Here is a 15,443-nt window from a genome sequence, read left to right as displayed (position 1 = left end):
CTTCTCCAATGCTTGTTAGCTGTGTGACCTTGGGCAAGTTACTTACCCTCTCTGGGCCTCTGATTTATTAGCTGTAAAACATAATAATTCTGCCTATTTCTTAGTGTTGTTGAAGATTGTTAACATTTGTAAAGTTCTTAGGGCAGTGCTTGGCATATTGTGTTTGTTAAACAAATAAAATTATTCATTTTTTTGTGTGTGGCATGATCATGGGTCACTGAAGCCTCGACCTCCCAGGCTCAAGCCATCCTCTCACCTCAGCCTCCTGAGAAGCTGGGACTACAGGTGTGCACCACCACACCTAGCTAATTTTTTGTTTATATTTTTTTGTAGAGACGGGGCCTCCCTATGTTGCATAGGCTGGTCTCAAACTCCTGGGCTCAAGTGATTGTCCCGCTTCAGCCTCCCAAAGTGCTGAGATTACAGGCTTGAGCCACCAAGCTCAGCCTAAAATTATTATTTATTGAGCCTGTACCACATGTCTGAATCCAACTTTCCCATATATAATATCAGCAAACACTTCGTGGGTACTCTCTGTCAGCCAGTTTTGAGGTGAGCCTGTTGGTTTCTTCATTGTACCAGAAGGGAAACTGAGACCTATAGACTCAAATCCTGTCACTGGGGTTTGAAACCAGGCTGGCCTCCTCAAGTTGTTCACTAAGCCTAGGACACCATTTATATCAACTTCCAAATTACCTCATTTAGTCTTCGGAACAATCTTGTGGTCTTGTTAAGACCATTTGATGGATGGAGCAACAGGCTCAGGGAGGGAAGCAGTGAGTCCAGTTGATGCTCATGGGGATATTGTAGGATTTGAATGAGATCATGTATGGAGGTCTCTTGGTGCTTAGAGCTTGCTAGATAGCAGCTTCTATCATCATCATCATCATCATCATCATCATCATCATCATCATCACCATTTGTCAAGCATCTGGTATGTATCAGGCACTGTGCTGGTAGTTTTATACATGATCTCATTAATCCCTTCAAAAGTCTACAGAGGCCGGGCACAGTGGCTCAAGTCTGTAATCCCAGCACTTTGGGAGGTTGAGGCAGGTGGATCACATATGGTCAGGAGTTGAAGACCAGCCGGAGCAACATGGTGAAACCCAATCTCTACTAAAAATACAAAAATTAGCCGGGCGTGGTGGTGGGTACCTGTAATCACACCACTTGGGAGGCTGAGACAGGAGAATCACTTGGGAGGCAGCGAGATTGCAGTGGTTGCAGAGGAGGGAGAGGTTGCAGTGAGCCAAGATTGTGCCACTGCACTCCAGCCTGGGTGATAGAGTGAGACTCCGTCCCCAAAATTTTTTTAAAAAGTCTATAGAGTTTGGAATTCTTATCCTTGCTTGACATATAAAGAAATGGAGATGCGGCCAGGTGTGGTGGCTCACGCCTGTAATCTGACCAGTTTGGGAGGTCGAGGCGGGTGGATAACCTGAGGTCAGGAGTTTGAGACCAGCCTGGCCGACATGGTGAAACCCCATCTCTGCTAAAAATACACACACACACGCACACAAATTAGCCAGGCATGGCAGTGCACACGTGTAATTCCAGCTACTTGGGAGGGTGAAGCAGAAGAATTGCTTGAACCCGGCAGGTGGAGGTTGCAGTGAGCTGAGATCGCACCATTGCACTCCAGCCTGGGCAACAGAGCGAGACTCCATCTCAAAAAAAAAAAAAAGGACATGCAGAGAATGAAACTAAGAATCCCTGAAGCACCCTGGGAAGTTCCCTCGCACCCCTCTGAAGCAGAGCTCCTTCCTCAGCCTCCTGATCCTTGTAGCTGTGTTCTTAACTCAGAGGCACAATTTCACCCTTTTGAGAAAGGTTCAGCCAGAAGTGAGATGGGCAATCGGCGGGCCAATATTAATGAAAACAATTGCTGTTTATTAATCACCTAGTATGTGCCAGGTGTTAACATTCATGATTTCATCTCATCTTTGCAAACATCCTGTGCTATTTACGGATGAAGAAATAAGACTCAGAAATGAATTCACTTGTCCAGGGTCACACGGCCCCAGCGAGTCAAGTGGCTCTAAGTGAAAGCCGGGTTTCTGGTGGCCAAAGCTCTTTTCTCTGGTCTGTGCCTCTTTTCTGGGAGGAATAAAAGGCAAAGCCATATTTGATCCATTATCCTAATTGGCGTTGTCATAATGGCCAACATTTACTGATCACTTTCCATGGTTCCAAAGAAACACTATGTATACGCAAAATGAATACGTATATGTTTAATCTTTCCAGAAGCCCTGTAAACCCTGTTGTTCCCATTTTACAAAAGAGACAACTGAAGCCTAGAGAGGTTAAGTAGCATGCCAAAAGTCACGCTGCTGAAATTTGGACCCAGAAACTGGATATTTTAGTTTACAAATGATGCCGTTAATACCAGAGACTGAGGTCAGGTGCGGTGGCTCCCACCTGTAATCCCAGCACTTTGGGAGGCTGAGGCGGGCGGATCACTTGAGGTCAGGAGGTCCAGACCAGCCTGGCCAACATGGTGAAACTCCCCCTCTCTACCAAATAATACCAAAAATTAGCCTGCATGGTGGCTGGTACCTGTAGTCCCAGCTACTAGGGGAGGCTGAGGTGGGCAGATCACTTGAACCTGGAGGTTGCAGTGAGTTGAGGTCACGCCACTTCACTCCAGTCTGGGTGACAGAGCAAGACCCTGTCTGGAAAAAAAAAAAAGCAAAACCAAAAACCAAAAACCACAATCTGATGTCTCCCAACGACTGGAAAACAAGTGCTCACAATATATCAGTAGAGAAAAAGCTGCAAGCTTGGGAATGGGCTGGGGACAGGGATGAGGGTGTGTCAAGCCTGGGTCTTGATTCTCTCTCCTTGTCCAGGTCCCCAGTCCTCCTCCCTGTCCTCAAGGGCCATCGCTGGTATTGTCATCGGGATCCTGGCTGTCATTGCTGTGGCCTCAGAACTGGGCTATTTTCTCTACATCAGAAATGCCAGACGGTAATACAGGGATACAGGGTGGGGGGGGGAAATGGGAGTGTAGCCAGCAGGGGGCGCTTGCCAGGTGTGTTGCTGACCATGGCGCTGAGTCTTGTGTGGCACCTGGGGAATTCAGGGGGTTGTGGGCATTGTTCAAGAATGGACATGGGATATGGACAGAACCTGTGGAGATGGGCAAGGACTAGAGGCACAGAAGAATGAGGGCTTTGGGGTTTCAGGCCCTCAAGGAAAACAACAGAGGACCCCAGTCATGAGACCTCACAACCCACCCCGGAGGAGGAGCACCCCACAGAGCCCAGTTCAGGTGAGTGACCCTATGGTGGCTGATGCCTGGGGCAGGGGTGAGGGCTGGGGAAGAGGCTGGTGCTGGGGGCTCCCAGCTTCGCCATCAGGTCACTGTATGATCAGGGCAAGCCCTGTCCACTCTGAGCCTCTGTGTTCCCATCTGGAATATGGATGAGATTGTAGTCAAGCCCTCTGACGGGTTCTGCCTGTTCCAACAGTCACAGCAAAAGCAGGACAACATGCTGGACTTCTCTCCTTTCTCAGTCTCAGAAAACTTTGTTAACTAATTGTTGTAGACAGAATGAATCAATCACAACACTCCTTCCTGCTGAATCCAAATCTAGCCTCATAACATATCTCAATAGAGTGCCTCGAGTTATGGGTTAGAGTTAACCAAAGACAAAATGAAACATACTTGCCATCTCTGGGTCTGGGATTCTGGAAGGATAGGCCTTTTGATATGGAAGGCTTTTTAGAAACTGTCCAATCCAGCCCCATTTTACAGAGAGGAAAACCAAGGCCATTAGGGATAAAGGGCTAAACCCAGGCTACAGAGGATCCAGTGTCAAAACTGGGGCTAAAATTTAGATTTCTCACCTCTTCTGTGTCACCAAACAGCCTTACCTAACCCAGAACTTGATTTCCAGGACATTCCTGGTCAAGCTCACTGGAAATATGACAGGGAGTCCTGGGAAGGGAGATTTCTGCACTTCCTTCCTGGGGCCAGGGGTCCTGGAAAAACAGCCCCTTGCCCCATATCTCTTTCGAACTCCAGCTCCTGACTGAGATTCACTTTTTCTAGAAAGCCTGAGTCCTGAGTATTGCAATATATCCCAGCTTCAGGGACGGATCAGAGTGGAAATGGTGAGTGATGCTGCAGAGGGACCCTCCTTGATCCTCTGACCAGGCCGCTGTAGGCTTACTTCTTAGGGTGGGGGCTATCATGATCTTTTGAGAAAACCCAGTGCCAGGTTAAGTCTCTCCGCATCTCCTCCTCTGACTTCTCTGAGGATCTCAAGCCTCTCCCGGGTTTTTTCATCTCTTCTCCTCGTCTTCTTACTCTTTGGCATGACAATTCCTAGCTTGGAGCCCTCTGGGAATCAGAAGCGCTATAACTGCCTCTGAGGCCAAAGCTATTTCTGAGAATCTCTTGCGGTAGCCCCTGTTCCAAGCCCTATGACCTCTCTGTAACTTTGTTTTTCCCCAGATGCGACCACCAGACCTTCCAGAGGAGACCTATGAGGTACCTTGGCCCTGCTGGGTTTGGTTAAATAATCTATGGAGGAAAGATAATCTGAGAATTTTATATGTGATAAGCCTGAGAGATCATCTTGTCTAAACCTTTCATGGCACATCACAGGGCCAGGGATGGGAAGAGAGTAGCCTAAGGCCTCACAGGGAGCTGGGTCAGATGCCAAGACCCTGGATCCTCTTTTGTTCCTTCCACCTCCAGGGCTTGGAATTGGATTGCCAATGAGGTGGTACTGGACCAGCACATGCTGGGGTGAAAAGGAAGCTGGGAGTAAAGGTTGCAGATCCAGCAGGAAAAAGGAGAGTTCTGGGTCAGGGCAAGGGCCTGGGTTCTAACCCTGCTTCCACCTCTGATTCTCTGCAAGAACCTGAACAGATTCCTTCCACTCTCTGGGTCCCTGAAGAGTATAAGTTGGTACATTCCTGGCAATCTGTGTCTGTGGGCCCTGCCTAATTTCTCTGCTTACTTGCAGACAAAGCTGCCTTCAGCAAGCCCTGGAGGCAATTCTTTCAGCCCCTGGAAGCCACCACCCAAACCTCTGATGCCCCCACTCAAATTGCTCTCCACTGTGCCAAAAAACATGGAGTCAATCTATGAGGTATGTTTATGCCACATTGAGTCTTTGGACAGGTGGAAATCTGTCACCAATCTGCTTTTTCTTCCCTACTAAAGAGTCTGTAGGATGAACTATGAAGAAAATTTCCCTTTAAAAATCTTCTTAATTCCATCCTATCCATTTCCATCGTGTCATTTTCTGGTTAGTTTTACTTCATTCCTTTCCAATGCACTCCGTTTTATTGCATTCCATGTTTCACTCCACCCATTTCCTTTCTATCCATTTAGCTTTATTCATTTTCTGTATTTCTATATCACTTCACTCTGCCATTTTCTTTCCATCCCATTGGGTTTTATTTCCTTCCACTCTATTTCCCCCCATCCCATCTCTTCCCATTCACTCTATTCCATGCCTTTTATTTTCTTTCTTCTTTCTTTCTCTCTTTCCTTTCTTTCTTTCTTTCCTTCTTTCTTTCTTTCTTTCTTTCCTTCCTTCCTTTCTTCCTTCCTTCTTCTTTTTTTTTTTTGGATACACGGTCTTGCTCCATCACCCAGACTGGAGTGCAGTGACTCAATCTCTGATCACTGCAACCTCCGCCTCCCAGGTTCAAGGGATTCTCCCACTTCCGCTTCCCGAGTAGCTAGGACTGCAGGCATGAGCCATCACACCCAGCTAATTTTTGTATTTTTTGGTAGATACGGGATTTCACCATGTTGGCCAGGCTGATCTTGAACTGCTGACCTCAACTGATCTGCCCGCCTTGGCCTCCCGAAGTGCTGAGATTACAGGAATGAGCCACCCTGCCTGGCTCGTTCTATGCCTTTTCATTCCATTCCACTCAGCTCTGTTTGATCCCTTTACATTCCTTTCCATCGCTTTCTTATTTCATTCCTTTTCATTCTTTTCCTTTCTTTTTATTACATTTTATCCATTTTTATTTTTTCTTTTAATTCTTTTCAATTCATTTATTTTACATTCCGTTCACTCTATTTTATTCCAGCCCACTCAATTCCCATCCCATGACTTTATTTCATTTCCACTCTTATTCTTCCTATCCCATTTCAGTCCTCTTATTTCCATCCATATATTTAATCCATTTCATCCGTTCTATTTCCCACCTCTCCATTCCTTCCTGGTCAATGTCCCTATTTACATTCATTTCCATTTGATTGGTTTTCATTTCATTCCACTGCATTCCAGTTCTTATTCTTTATATTTCTTTTCAATTCACTTTTTCTTTTTTCCCATTCCCTTCTTTCTTTTCCATTCACTTTCTCTTCTCCATCCCCTCCCCTTTCATTCAATTCTATTTCACTGTTTTCCATTCCTCTCCATCTGTTCTCTTCAATTCCTTTCCCTTTTCATTTCTCTCCAATCCACCCCACTCTATTCTATTCCATTCCATTCTACTCCATGTTTTCTCACTTCATCCTCTCCCTTCATGCCCTTTATGGCACTTCATTCCTTTGTCTTTATTACTTTCCTTTTCAAGCTTTCCATTTAATTTCTTCTTTTCAAGTCATTCCATTCCACTCCTTTTCATTTCATTTAAGTTCTTTCCATCTCTTTCCAGTGCTTTGCATTTCCTACTCTTCATACCATTGATTTCAGTTTCATTTCATTTCATCATTTTATATTCCATGGCATTCCATTTCACCTCTTTTCTGTTTTTTTAATTTTGTTGCTTTATTTTTATTCTTTAATGTTATACTTTCCTTCTACTATATTACTTTTCTCTCATTTCCTCTCCATTTCTGTCCCCTCATTACCTTATTTTATTACTCTCTTTTCTGCTTCATTTTATTTCTTTTCTGCTTTTTTAATTTTTTAAAAAATTGCCTTATTTTATTACTCTCTTTTCTGCTTCATTTTATTTCTTTTCTGCTTTTTTAATTTTTTAAAAAATTGCCTTATTTTATTACTCTCTTTTCTGCTTCATTTTATTTCTTTCTCTCCATTACAATTTTCCTTTTCATTTAATTTCTTTCATTTGCCCTTCTTTGGACATCATGCCATTTTATTTCACTCCATTCTCTGCCTTTAATTTTTATTGTATTCCTTCCTGTCCTATTCAGTTTCCCTCCATTTCATTTATGCCTTTGCCATCTCTTTCAGTTACATTCCTAAAGTCTATTCCTTTTCATTCATTTCCTTTCCTTTCCAATCTTTCATTTCATTCATGATATTTACTTCCCCACATTTTTCTCATGGGAGATTTGAAGCAGTTTTTCTCATGGAAGATTTGAAGCAGTTTATATACAACACTACAAAATGGTGTTAAATTAGAAATAGAAATTACAATCAGAAAAAATATTTTTAACAATAGCAAGAAGTCAATATATGGGTAAAAAGTAAAAATATATGCTGTACCTACATGATATCTGCCACGATATCTCTTATATGTCTCTAAGCTTCCTGGTAACAATAAAACAGAGAGGTATGATTAGTTACATCATTCAAAAAGAAGAAAACTGGGCCAGGTGCAGTGGCTTACCCCTGTAATCCCAACACTTTGGGAGGTGGAGGCAAGCAGATCACTTGAGGTCAGGAGTTCGAGCCCAGCCTGGCCAACATGGTGAAACCCTGTCTCTACTGAAAATACAAACATTAGCTGGGCATGGTGGCAGGCACCTGTAATCCCAGCTACTCGGGAGGCTGAGGCAGGAGAATCACTTGAATCTGGGAGGCAGAGGTTGCAGTGAGCTGAGGTCGAGCTACTGCACTCCAGCCTGGGCAACGGAACAAGACCTTGTCTCAGAAAGAAAAAAATAAAAAAGAAGAAAACTATTAGTTCATCCAGGCATAAGCAAAATTCCAATAACAAGTTTAGAGCAGTCAAGTGATGGCTCCATAGTTCTAAGGACTAGTAGAATTACTTTAGAGAATGCAAGTGATCTCAACCCTGTCATCAGGACAGCCAGGTTACTCCAATTCCAAGAATGGACTTCAGATTCTATATTCTGAACAAGGCAGTGACCAGTCAGAGTTTATCCAGAGGAGGAATAAGAGAGAGGCCAGAACAGGGGCTCAAATCCATGTCCTACTGACAGGATTTTATTGGGTTTGGAAAAGAGAAAGTTTAGGGACAGAGAACTCCAATATTTTAGTGTCTGACAGGCTTCAAGTAGAGGGATAAATGTGTTCCTTCTTGTTCCAGAGGGCACATAAATTACCATGGAGGATAGGTAAAAGAGGGGTAGATTTTAGCCTAACAGACAGATGAACTATTCTTGAAAAATGTGAATATCCTATATACCTTTTTATTTTTTTGAGACAAGGTATTATTTCTCTTTCGCCCAGGTTGTGTGCAGTAGTGCGATCATGGCCAACTGCAGCCTCAGATTCCTGGGCTCAGGTGATCATCCTACCTTGGCCTCCCAGAGTGTTGGGATTACAGATGTGAGCAACTGCACCTGGCTGAATGTTTCATATACTAATATCTTAGTCAAGAAATTTTAATGTTAAGAAAGTTAAACCCTTTGAATGTAGTTCAAATGGGGATTAATTGAGAGAACACTGAGAAATATCAGATAACTCAATTTCAGAAATTACTCCTGGGCCTCTTGGCGACTCGAATGCTATCAAGAAGCTGTTTCTCTCTTATTATACAGTTTCTCGTTTTCACTAATCTATGAATTCATCTCATCCTTCTCAATCCAGATTGAATTTCTATGTAAGTCTCCTGGTCATTTCTTCTCTATAACTTCAGAGTATATATAACAAGATCTTCTGCTGCCCTTTAAGCGTTTCTAGGTTCAAATTCTCCATAGGAGAATCAGATTGGTTCAGGCCACGGTATGGATCATGTTTAGGTTTGTCAGCTCTCTAATCAGCTTTGAACTGGTAAAAACTTAGACACCTAAGTCCCTCTCTTCACCAGTGTCTGCGTAGGGAAGCCATGTTTGTTTCCTATTATTAGTCGGTCAAAAGGTCTTCCCAGAAATCCCAACCAGTAAGCTTCCTCTTATATCTTATTAGCCAGAATAAAGTCATATGGTGCTCCTTGTAGCAACAGAGGCTGAGAAAGTGGTACATTAACATTCCCAGTCTCTTCAATAGAAGCAAGCAAGGGAGGTGGTGTGGGGAAGAAGGTTAGGTCAGTCATCTCAGTGTCTGCTACATTCTGGAGGGATTAGAAGGAGCAAACCATGCAAACAGTATGGAAGGAAACATTCCAACTTGAGAGGCATCAGTAGAAAAGGCCCTGAAGTTGGTGTAGAGTTATCAGTTGCTGTATAATGAATTACCACAGACTTTGCAGCTTAAAACAACGTGAATTTATTATCTCACAGTTTGTGTGGGTCAGGAGTTCAGGCATTGCTTAGACAGCTCTTCTGCAAGGCTCTATAATCAAGGTGTCAGTCAAAGCCCAGGTCTCATCTGAGGCTTAACTGGGGATGGATCCACTTCCAAGCTCATGTGGTCATTAGCAACATTCAGTTCCTTGAAGGCTGTCATAATGAGGGCCTCAGTTTCTTACTGCCAGCTGGAGGTCATCCTCAGTTCTTTGCCATGTGGCCCTCTCCATAGGCAGCTCACGACATTGCATCTTGCTTCTTCAAAGCCAAGACAGAAGTCATAATCTTATGTAACAGGATCACATACATGCAATCATGTATATCCTTCCACCTTTGCCATATTCTATTGGTTAGATGCAAGTCACAGATCTTGCCCTCAAGGGGAGGAAATTACATAAAGGAAAGAATACCAGGAGGCAGGGATTATGGGGACCACTTTAGAGTCTGTTTACCACAGTGGGGAAGTACATGGGCCATTCCAGGAACAGAGATGTGCCAGTGTTACTAAAGTGTGATGAGAATGGAGGAAGACTTTTGGAATTTCCAAAGAAAGGAAAGTTCCAGTCTGTTTGGGCCCCAGACTACAGTGAGTAGACTGGGGGGTCCACCTAGAAACTGGAGCTCACATTTTCTCTTTGTTTAACAGGAGCTTGTGAATCCAGAGCCCAACACTTACGTCCAAATCAACCCCTCGGTCTAACGGAAGCAGAGATCTTTTCTCCAGGAGTCCTAGAGAAACCATGCTTGATCATGTATTTAATGACATTTATTAAGTGCATATTATAAGCCAGTCATTCTCTGTCATCTCTGTAGACCTTGTGATGTTCTACTGCAATGGGTTGGTCAGGCCCTGGTTCCCATAGAATCTTAGATTTTTGACTCAGATTTTTTTTCAAAGCGACAGTCACGGTAAAAATGACAGCCCGTGGATCTAGAGTTGGAGGACCAAGGTTTGAGACTGAACAGCTTAGGATATCATAGTTGCAGGCTGAGGATGAGCAAACACTGGACTCCAGAGAGAAGAGTGAGTCTGAGTCAGCCAGAGAGGAGCAGGGGACAAAGGCAGGGGTCAGAGAAGTGGCTTTTCAAATCATGATAGAAGATAAGGAACAAGGAGCTGTTAGGAAATTAAGACCTCTTAATAAAAGGAGAAAACACGTAGTGAAGTGAGGGATTGAGGCTCCTGAGGAGAGGTAGGCATGAAATGCTTAGAATCCTGAGAATTGCAGGGGTGGAGAGAGTCAGAATGAGATTTGCTGAAGGTAAAGAGAGTGAGGAGACAAGGATATCTCCATGGTTTCTTGCCAGGGCAACTGGATGATTGGCAGGTCACTTTCTGAGCAACTTTGGGATAAGGAGAGAAATAAAGAATTCGCTTCATGTCAAGAATTTAGACATGTCAAGAATCAGTTGGAGAATCAAGTAGGCAATTGTTCATAACAATCTAGACAGGTCATGGCTGGAGATACACATTTGAGAGTTGTCAGTGGGACTTAAAATTATGGGGCTGGATGAGCTCCTCTGTCAGGGGGGTCCCCAAGACCACCTCATGCTCAAAGATTTTCTAGAGGAATTCATAGGACCCAATTGTTATACTCATGGTTATAGTTTATTACAGCAAAAGTACGGAGAATAAAATTAGCAAAGGGAAAAGGCGCATGGGGTGAAGTCTGGAGGATACCCTGCACCAGCTTCCAAGTGTTCTCTTTCAGTGGAGTCACATGGTGTATTAGTCTGCTTTCTTTTGCCTATAACAGAGTATCTAAATCTGGGTAATTTGTTTTAAAAAGCAAATTTATTTCTTACAGTTATGGAGGCTTAGAAGTCTAAGGTCAAGGAGTTGCATCTGGTGAGAGCCTTCTTGCTGGTGGGGACTCTCTGTAGAGTCCTGAAGTGGTGCAGGGAATCACATGCCAAGGGGACTGAGTGTGGTAACATCTTAGTTCATGTTTCTCTTTCTCTTCTTATGAAGCTACCAGTTCCACTCCCGTGATAACCCGTTAATCCGTTAGTCCATGAATGGATTAATCCATTCATGAAGGCAAAGCCCTCATGAGCCAATCACCTCTTAATATTGCCCCACCTCTCAATATTGCCACACTGGGGATTAAGTTTCAACATGAGTTTTGGAGGAGACAAATATCCAAACCATAGCACAAGGGAACCCCCCCAGCAATGATGTGTGACAACGTGTGTGAAGCATTGCCATCGAGGGAAGCTCACCTAAACCTGGGTGTCCATGGTTTTTATAAAGGGTCAGTCACTGAACCTCCAGACTCCTAGAAGGAAAGCAGATGTTCCTAGATAAATTACATTGTTAGTATAAACCATCTGGATAAACTGGTACAGTATGGCTCAAGGCCTCAGGCAAACAAAAGCATTCTTACCAGATAGAACATTATGAAGCTCAGTTCCCAGAGCTGCCCAAAGTCTAGTCAGGAAAACAGGACCTTCTGGGGAAATTACAAGGTTTGAGCAATAGGCCTGTTATGTCAACACCAAGCAGAGTGGATGAAGACAAGGCAAGGGACAGGCTGACAGCTGATTCCTGGGTTCCTCCGATGTTTACAGGAGAGATCAAGCAAAGGAGACAAAAAAGGACTGTTAACACAGGGGGGAAACCAACACTGAAAACTCCTGGAAATGAAGACAGAGTTTTCAGAATGGGTTGTTGCTATCCTTGGAGCTGAATGGCTATCATAATGATGATAACGTTAATTCAGATTTTAAAAATTAATCATTAGATGTGATACAAGAGACCGGAATTAGGATCTTAAGGGTTGCACTCAGTAGTACCAGAAACACCACCCTATTTGAACCCTGGGAACTTTCCTTTTCCCTGCCAAGAAATGTCCCCCTCCAGATCATGCCCTTCTACCCTCTCGTGACTCTTACTTTTGTTTTCTAGTATTTATAGTAAATGGATTCATAATCTTCTTGCTCTTCACTGTATCTTGAGCCCTTACCCAATTCATGGCCAATAAACAGAACCTTAATATAAACTTTGGTCTCAGCTCTTCCTGACAGTTGACAGATAAATCTCTAGATTAGATGGGCATCTTTCTAGAATGTTCCTGAGTGGTAACTCTTTTTTTAAATTTTTATTTATTTATTCATTCGTGTATTTATTTATTTTGAGACAGGGTCTGGCTCTGTCGCTGAGGCTGGAGTGTAGTAGCGTGATCTTGGTTCACTGCAACCTCCGCCTCCTGGGCTCAAGCAATCCTTCCTGCCTCAGCCTCCTGAGTAGCTGGGACTACAGGCTTGTGCCACCAGGCCCAGCTAATATTTGTATTTTTTGTAGAGACGGAGTTTCACCATGTTGCCCAGGCTGGTCTCAAACTCCTGGGCTCAAGTAATCCTCCTGCTCCGGCTTCCCAAAGTGCGGGGATTACAGGCGTGAGCCACTGCGCCCAGCAGTGGTAACTCTAAAGTCCCTGTAATATTCAGGTTAAGTCAGGATTTATAGGTTCCTGGAAGTAAACATTACCACCTTGTTCATTCTGAAAGAAAATGAGACAGACTAAACAAAAGACAGATAAACAAAGTCAGTTTTACATTATATAGTACTAATGCTTTATTTTCTGAAAGTTTTTTTTTTTTTTTTTGAGATGGAGTCTCACTCAGTTGCCCAGGATGGAGTGCAGCAGCATGATCTTGGCTCTTTGCAGCCTCCGCCTCCCAGGTTCAAGCGATTCTTCTGCCTCAGACTCCTGAGTAGCTGGGATTACAGGCGTGCATCACCATGCTTGTCTAATTTTTGTATTTTTTAAGTAGACACAGAGTTTTGCCATGTTGGCCAGACTGGTCTCGAACTCTTGACCTCGTGATTGGCCCGCCTTAGCCTCCCAAAGTACTGGGATTGCAGGTGTGAGCCACTGCACCTGGCCTATTTTCTGAGTATCTTAGACAATTAGCAGAAAAATAAATGAAGTGAAAAAAGGAAGATGACCTAACACTCAAAGCATCCCATTCTGATTTTGTCATATATGTATTTGCAGATCAACCTGCAAGATTTTACATCTTTACACAACACAGCTAGTAACATGGCATTTCTATTTGTCCATTTTCTCTCTCAGTAAGGTTTTGAGGGTTTCTTCAGATTACTTATATTTATCTTCCTAAATTTATTTATAAGGGTTTTTTTTTTTGCTTTTTTGTGAATACATATGAACTTTTTCTGTTTTGTTTGCAAACTTAGTATTGCTTGCATGTAGAGGAAAGATATTGATGTGTAGACAAGGGGCAACGTAATTTAAAAGTTAAGAGCATGGACTCTAGAGTTGAACTTCTTGGTCTCAAATTCCAACTCTATCCTAATACAGTCTAGGGTAAGTTACTTATCTCTAGGCTTCAGTTTTATCTTCTGTAAAATGTAAATAACACTCTCATTTCACAAGAGTTGTGGTGAGGACTAAATGAGAAAAAAATATATATGTTATATATATTAAATATATAATACGTATTATATATTATATATAAAATATATATATCTCACAAGACTGCTTAGCACAGAGTTTCACATAAAAGTTTATTATTATTAACATAGAGTGTTACATAAATGTTTATTATTACTTGTTTCACATTTAATTACTTTTAAACTCTCCTTGATGTTAATTGCTTTTAGTTAACTCTCTCGAGTCTTCTGCTAATATCTGGAAATAATTTTGTATTCGCTGTATCCAATAGTTATAACATATATCTATTTTGTATTGAAGTTTTCTTTTTAAAACCAGTTCTTGTTAGACATACGCTGAAATGTAGCATTTCATAGACAAAATAATATGTAGAATTTGCTTCAAAATCACTGGGAGATGAAGAGAGTGGAAAGCACAACATAAGTGGAAATACAGATGAAACAAGACTGACTGAAAATATTTAAGTTGGATGACATAGGTCATGGGCGGTCATTGAGTCCCTACTTTTGTTTTGAAATTTACAAAATAAAAGGTTAAAAAATAAGCTACTTACTTCAATTTAGAAACCAGTGTCACATTTAACCCTCAAACTTCAGAGATATGCCCATTAAAAGAAAACAAACAAGAATGCCTCTTAGTAATACTCTTTTGGAAATGGTAGCCAATATAATCCAACATGAAAGAGAACGTCTAATTTAAAATACTGGTATGGAGAAGATGAAATTGTAGATAACTGTCTCAACAGAAAAGCCAAGAGAGTCAACTGGAATATTATAAGAATTAGTAACATTGCAGTAGGTTAACCAGATACAAAATAAGTATTTTTTAAAAGATCAACCACAATAACCAATAAAAGAAACTTTGGGGATAGAGATTACATTTCAAATAGTAATAATTCGTTGTTGTTAAAGGTCAGAATTTACGTGAAGAAAACTACAGGAGTGCTTTCACAAGCATTTTTAAAAACTGGAAAAGTATGTATTTTCATACAGCAGGGCTCCAATTTTCAGCTACCTGCCTGGTAGGATGAAAATTAACACAACTACCTCATAGGGTTATTGGGCTGGGTAATGAGATATTAAAGTGTTTAATACAGAGACAGGAACCTTTATTTAGTCAACGAATATTTATTGAGCATCTATTATGTGCCAGGTCTCTCTCTTTTTTTTTTTTTTTTTTTTTTTTTAGGTGTTGGGCATGCAGCAGTGACCAACATCGATCGATACAAATGCTTTTCCTTGTGGAATTGACATTGTAGTGGTGAAGGCAGACAGTAGACCAAATAAATACTTAAAATATATAGTGTGCTAGATAGTGAAAAGTTATTTAGAGGAAAAAAATAAAAGATGAAGCGGGAGGCACGGAGCATGAGGGGAGGGAAGGGTTTGCTTGCAAGTTCACAACGGGTGGTGGGGCAATGCCTCATGAGAAGATGATATTCCCCTAATGACCACACGGTGAGAGCCAAATGAATCCCTCAGGAGTGGCTGCCAGGGAGTGCGAACAGCACAGGCAAACGCCCGGGGGCTGGAGTCTGCTGGATCTGTTGCAGAATGGGGAAAATGTGCCAAGCAAATGGGCAAGAAATGAGGGCAAAGAGAAAAGGGGGCTGAGCGCGGTGGCTCACGCCTGTAATCCCAGCACTTTGGGAGACCGAGGAGGGC

General features: G+C 42.4%; 1 protein-coding gene across 5 annotated transcripts in view; it reads left to right on the top strand.

The window, feature by feature from the left end:
• The window catches only part of CEACAM20 (CEA cell adhesion molecule 20), a 28,192-nt gene extending 13,116 nt beyond the window's left edge, over window positions 1-15,076 (top strand). For 2 of the 5 annotated variants that reach the window (XM_030796363.1, XM_030796360.1), the window contains 6 exons: window positions 2,853-2,970; window positions 3,189-3,274; window positions 4,058-4,119; window positions 4,463-4,498; window positions 4,980-5,105; window positions 10,008-10,061. In XM_030796363.1, coding sequence (XP_030652223.1) covers window positions 2,853-2,970; window positions 3,189-3,274; window positions 4,058-4,119; window positions 4,463-4,498; window positions 4,980-5,105; window positions 10,008-10,061 — 482 coding nt within the window. Of the gene's footprint in view, window positions 1-2,852; window positions 2,971-3,188; window positions 3,275-4,057; window positions 4,120-4,462; window positions 4,499-4,979; window positions 5,106-10,007; window positions 10,062-14,967 lie in introns of those variants that run through there. The other 3 variants (XM_030796364.1, XM_030796362.1, XM_030796361.1) reach the window with 2 other exon arrangements.
• Window positions 15,077-15,443: the final 367 nt, after the last annotated feature.

This window comes from Nomascus leucogenys, chromosome 17 (genome assembly GCF_006542625.1).
Source record: "Nomascus leucogenys isolate Asia chromosome 17, Asia_NLE_v1, whole genome shotgun sequence".
Classification (NCBI taxonomy): Eukaryota; Metazoa; Chordata; class Mammalia; order Primates; family Hylobatidae; genus Nomascus; species Nomascus leucogenys.
The sequence above is the reverse complement of the archived record's forward strand: the minus strand, read 5'-3'. Positions and strand labels throughout refer to the sequence as shown.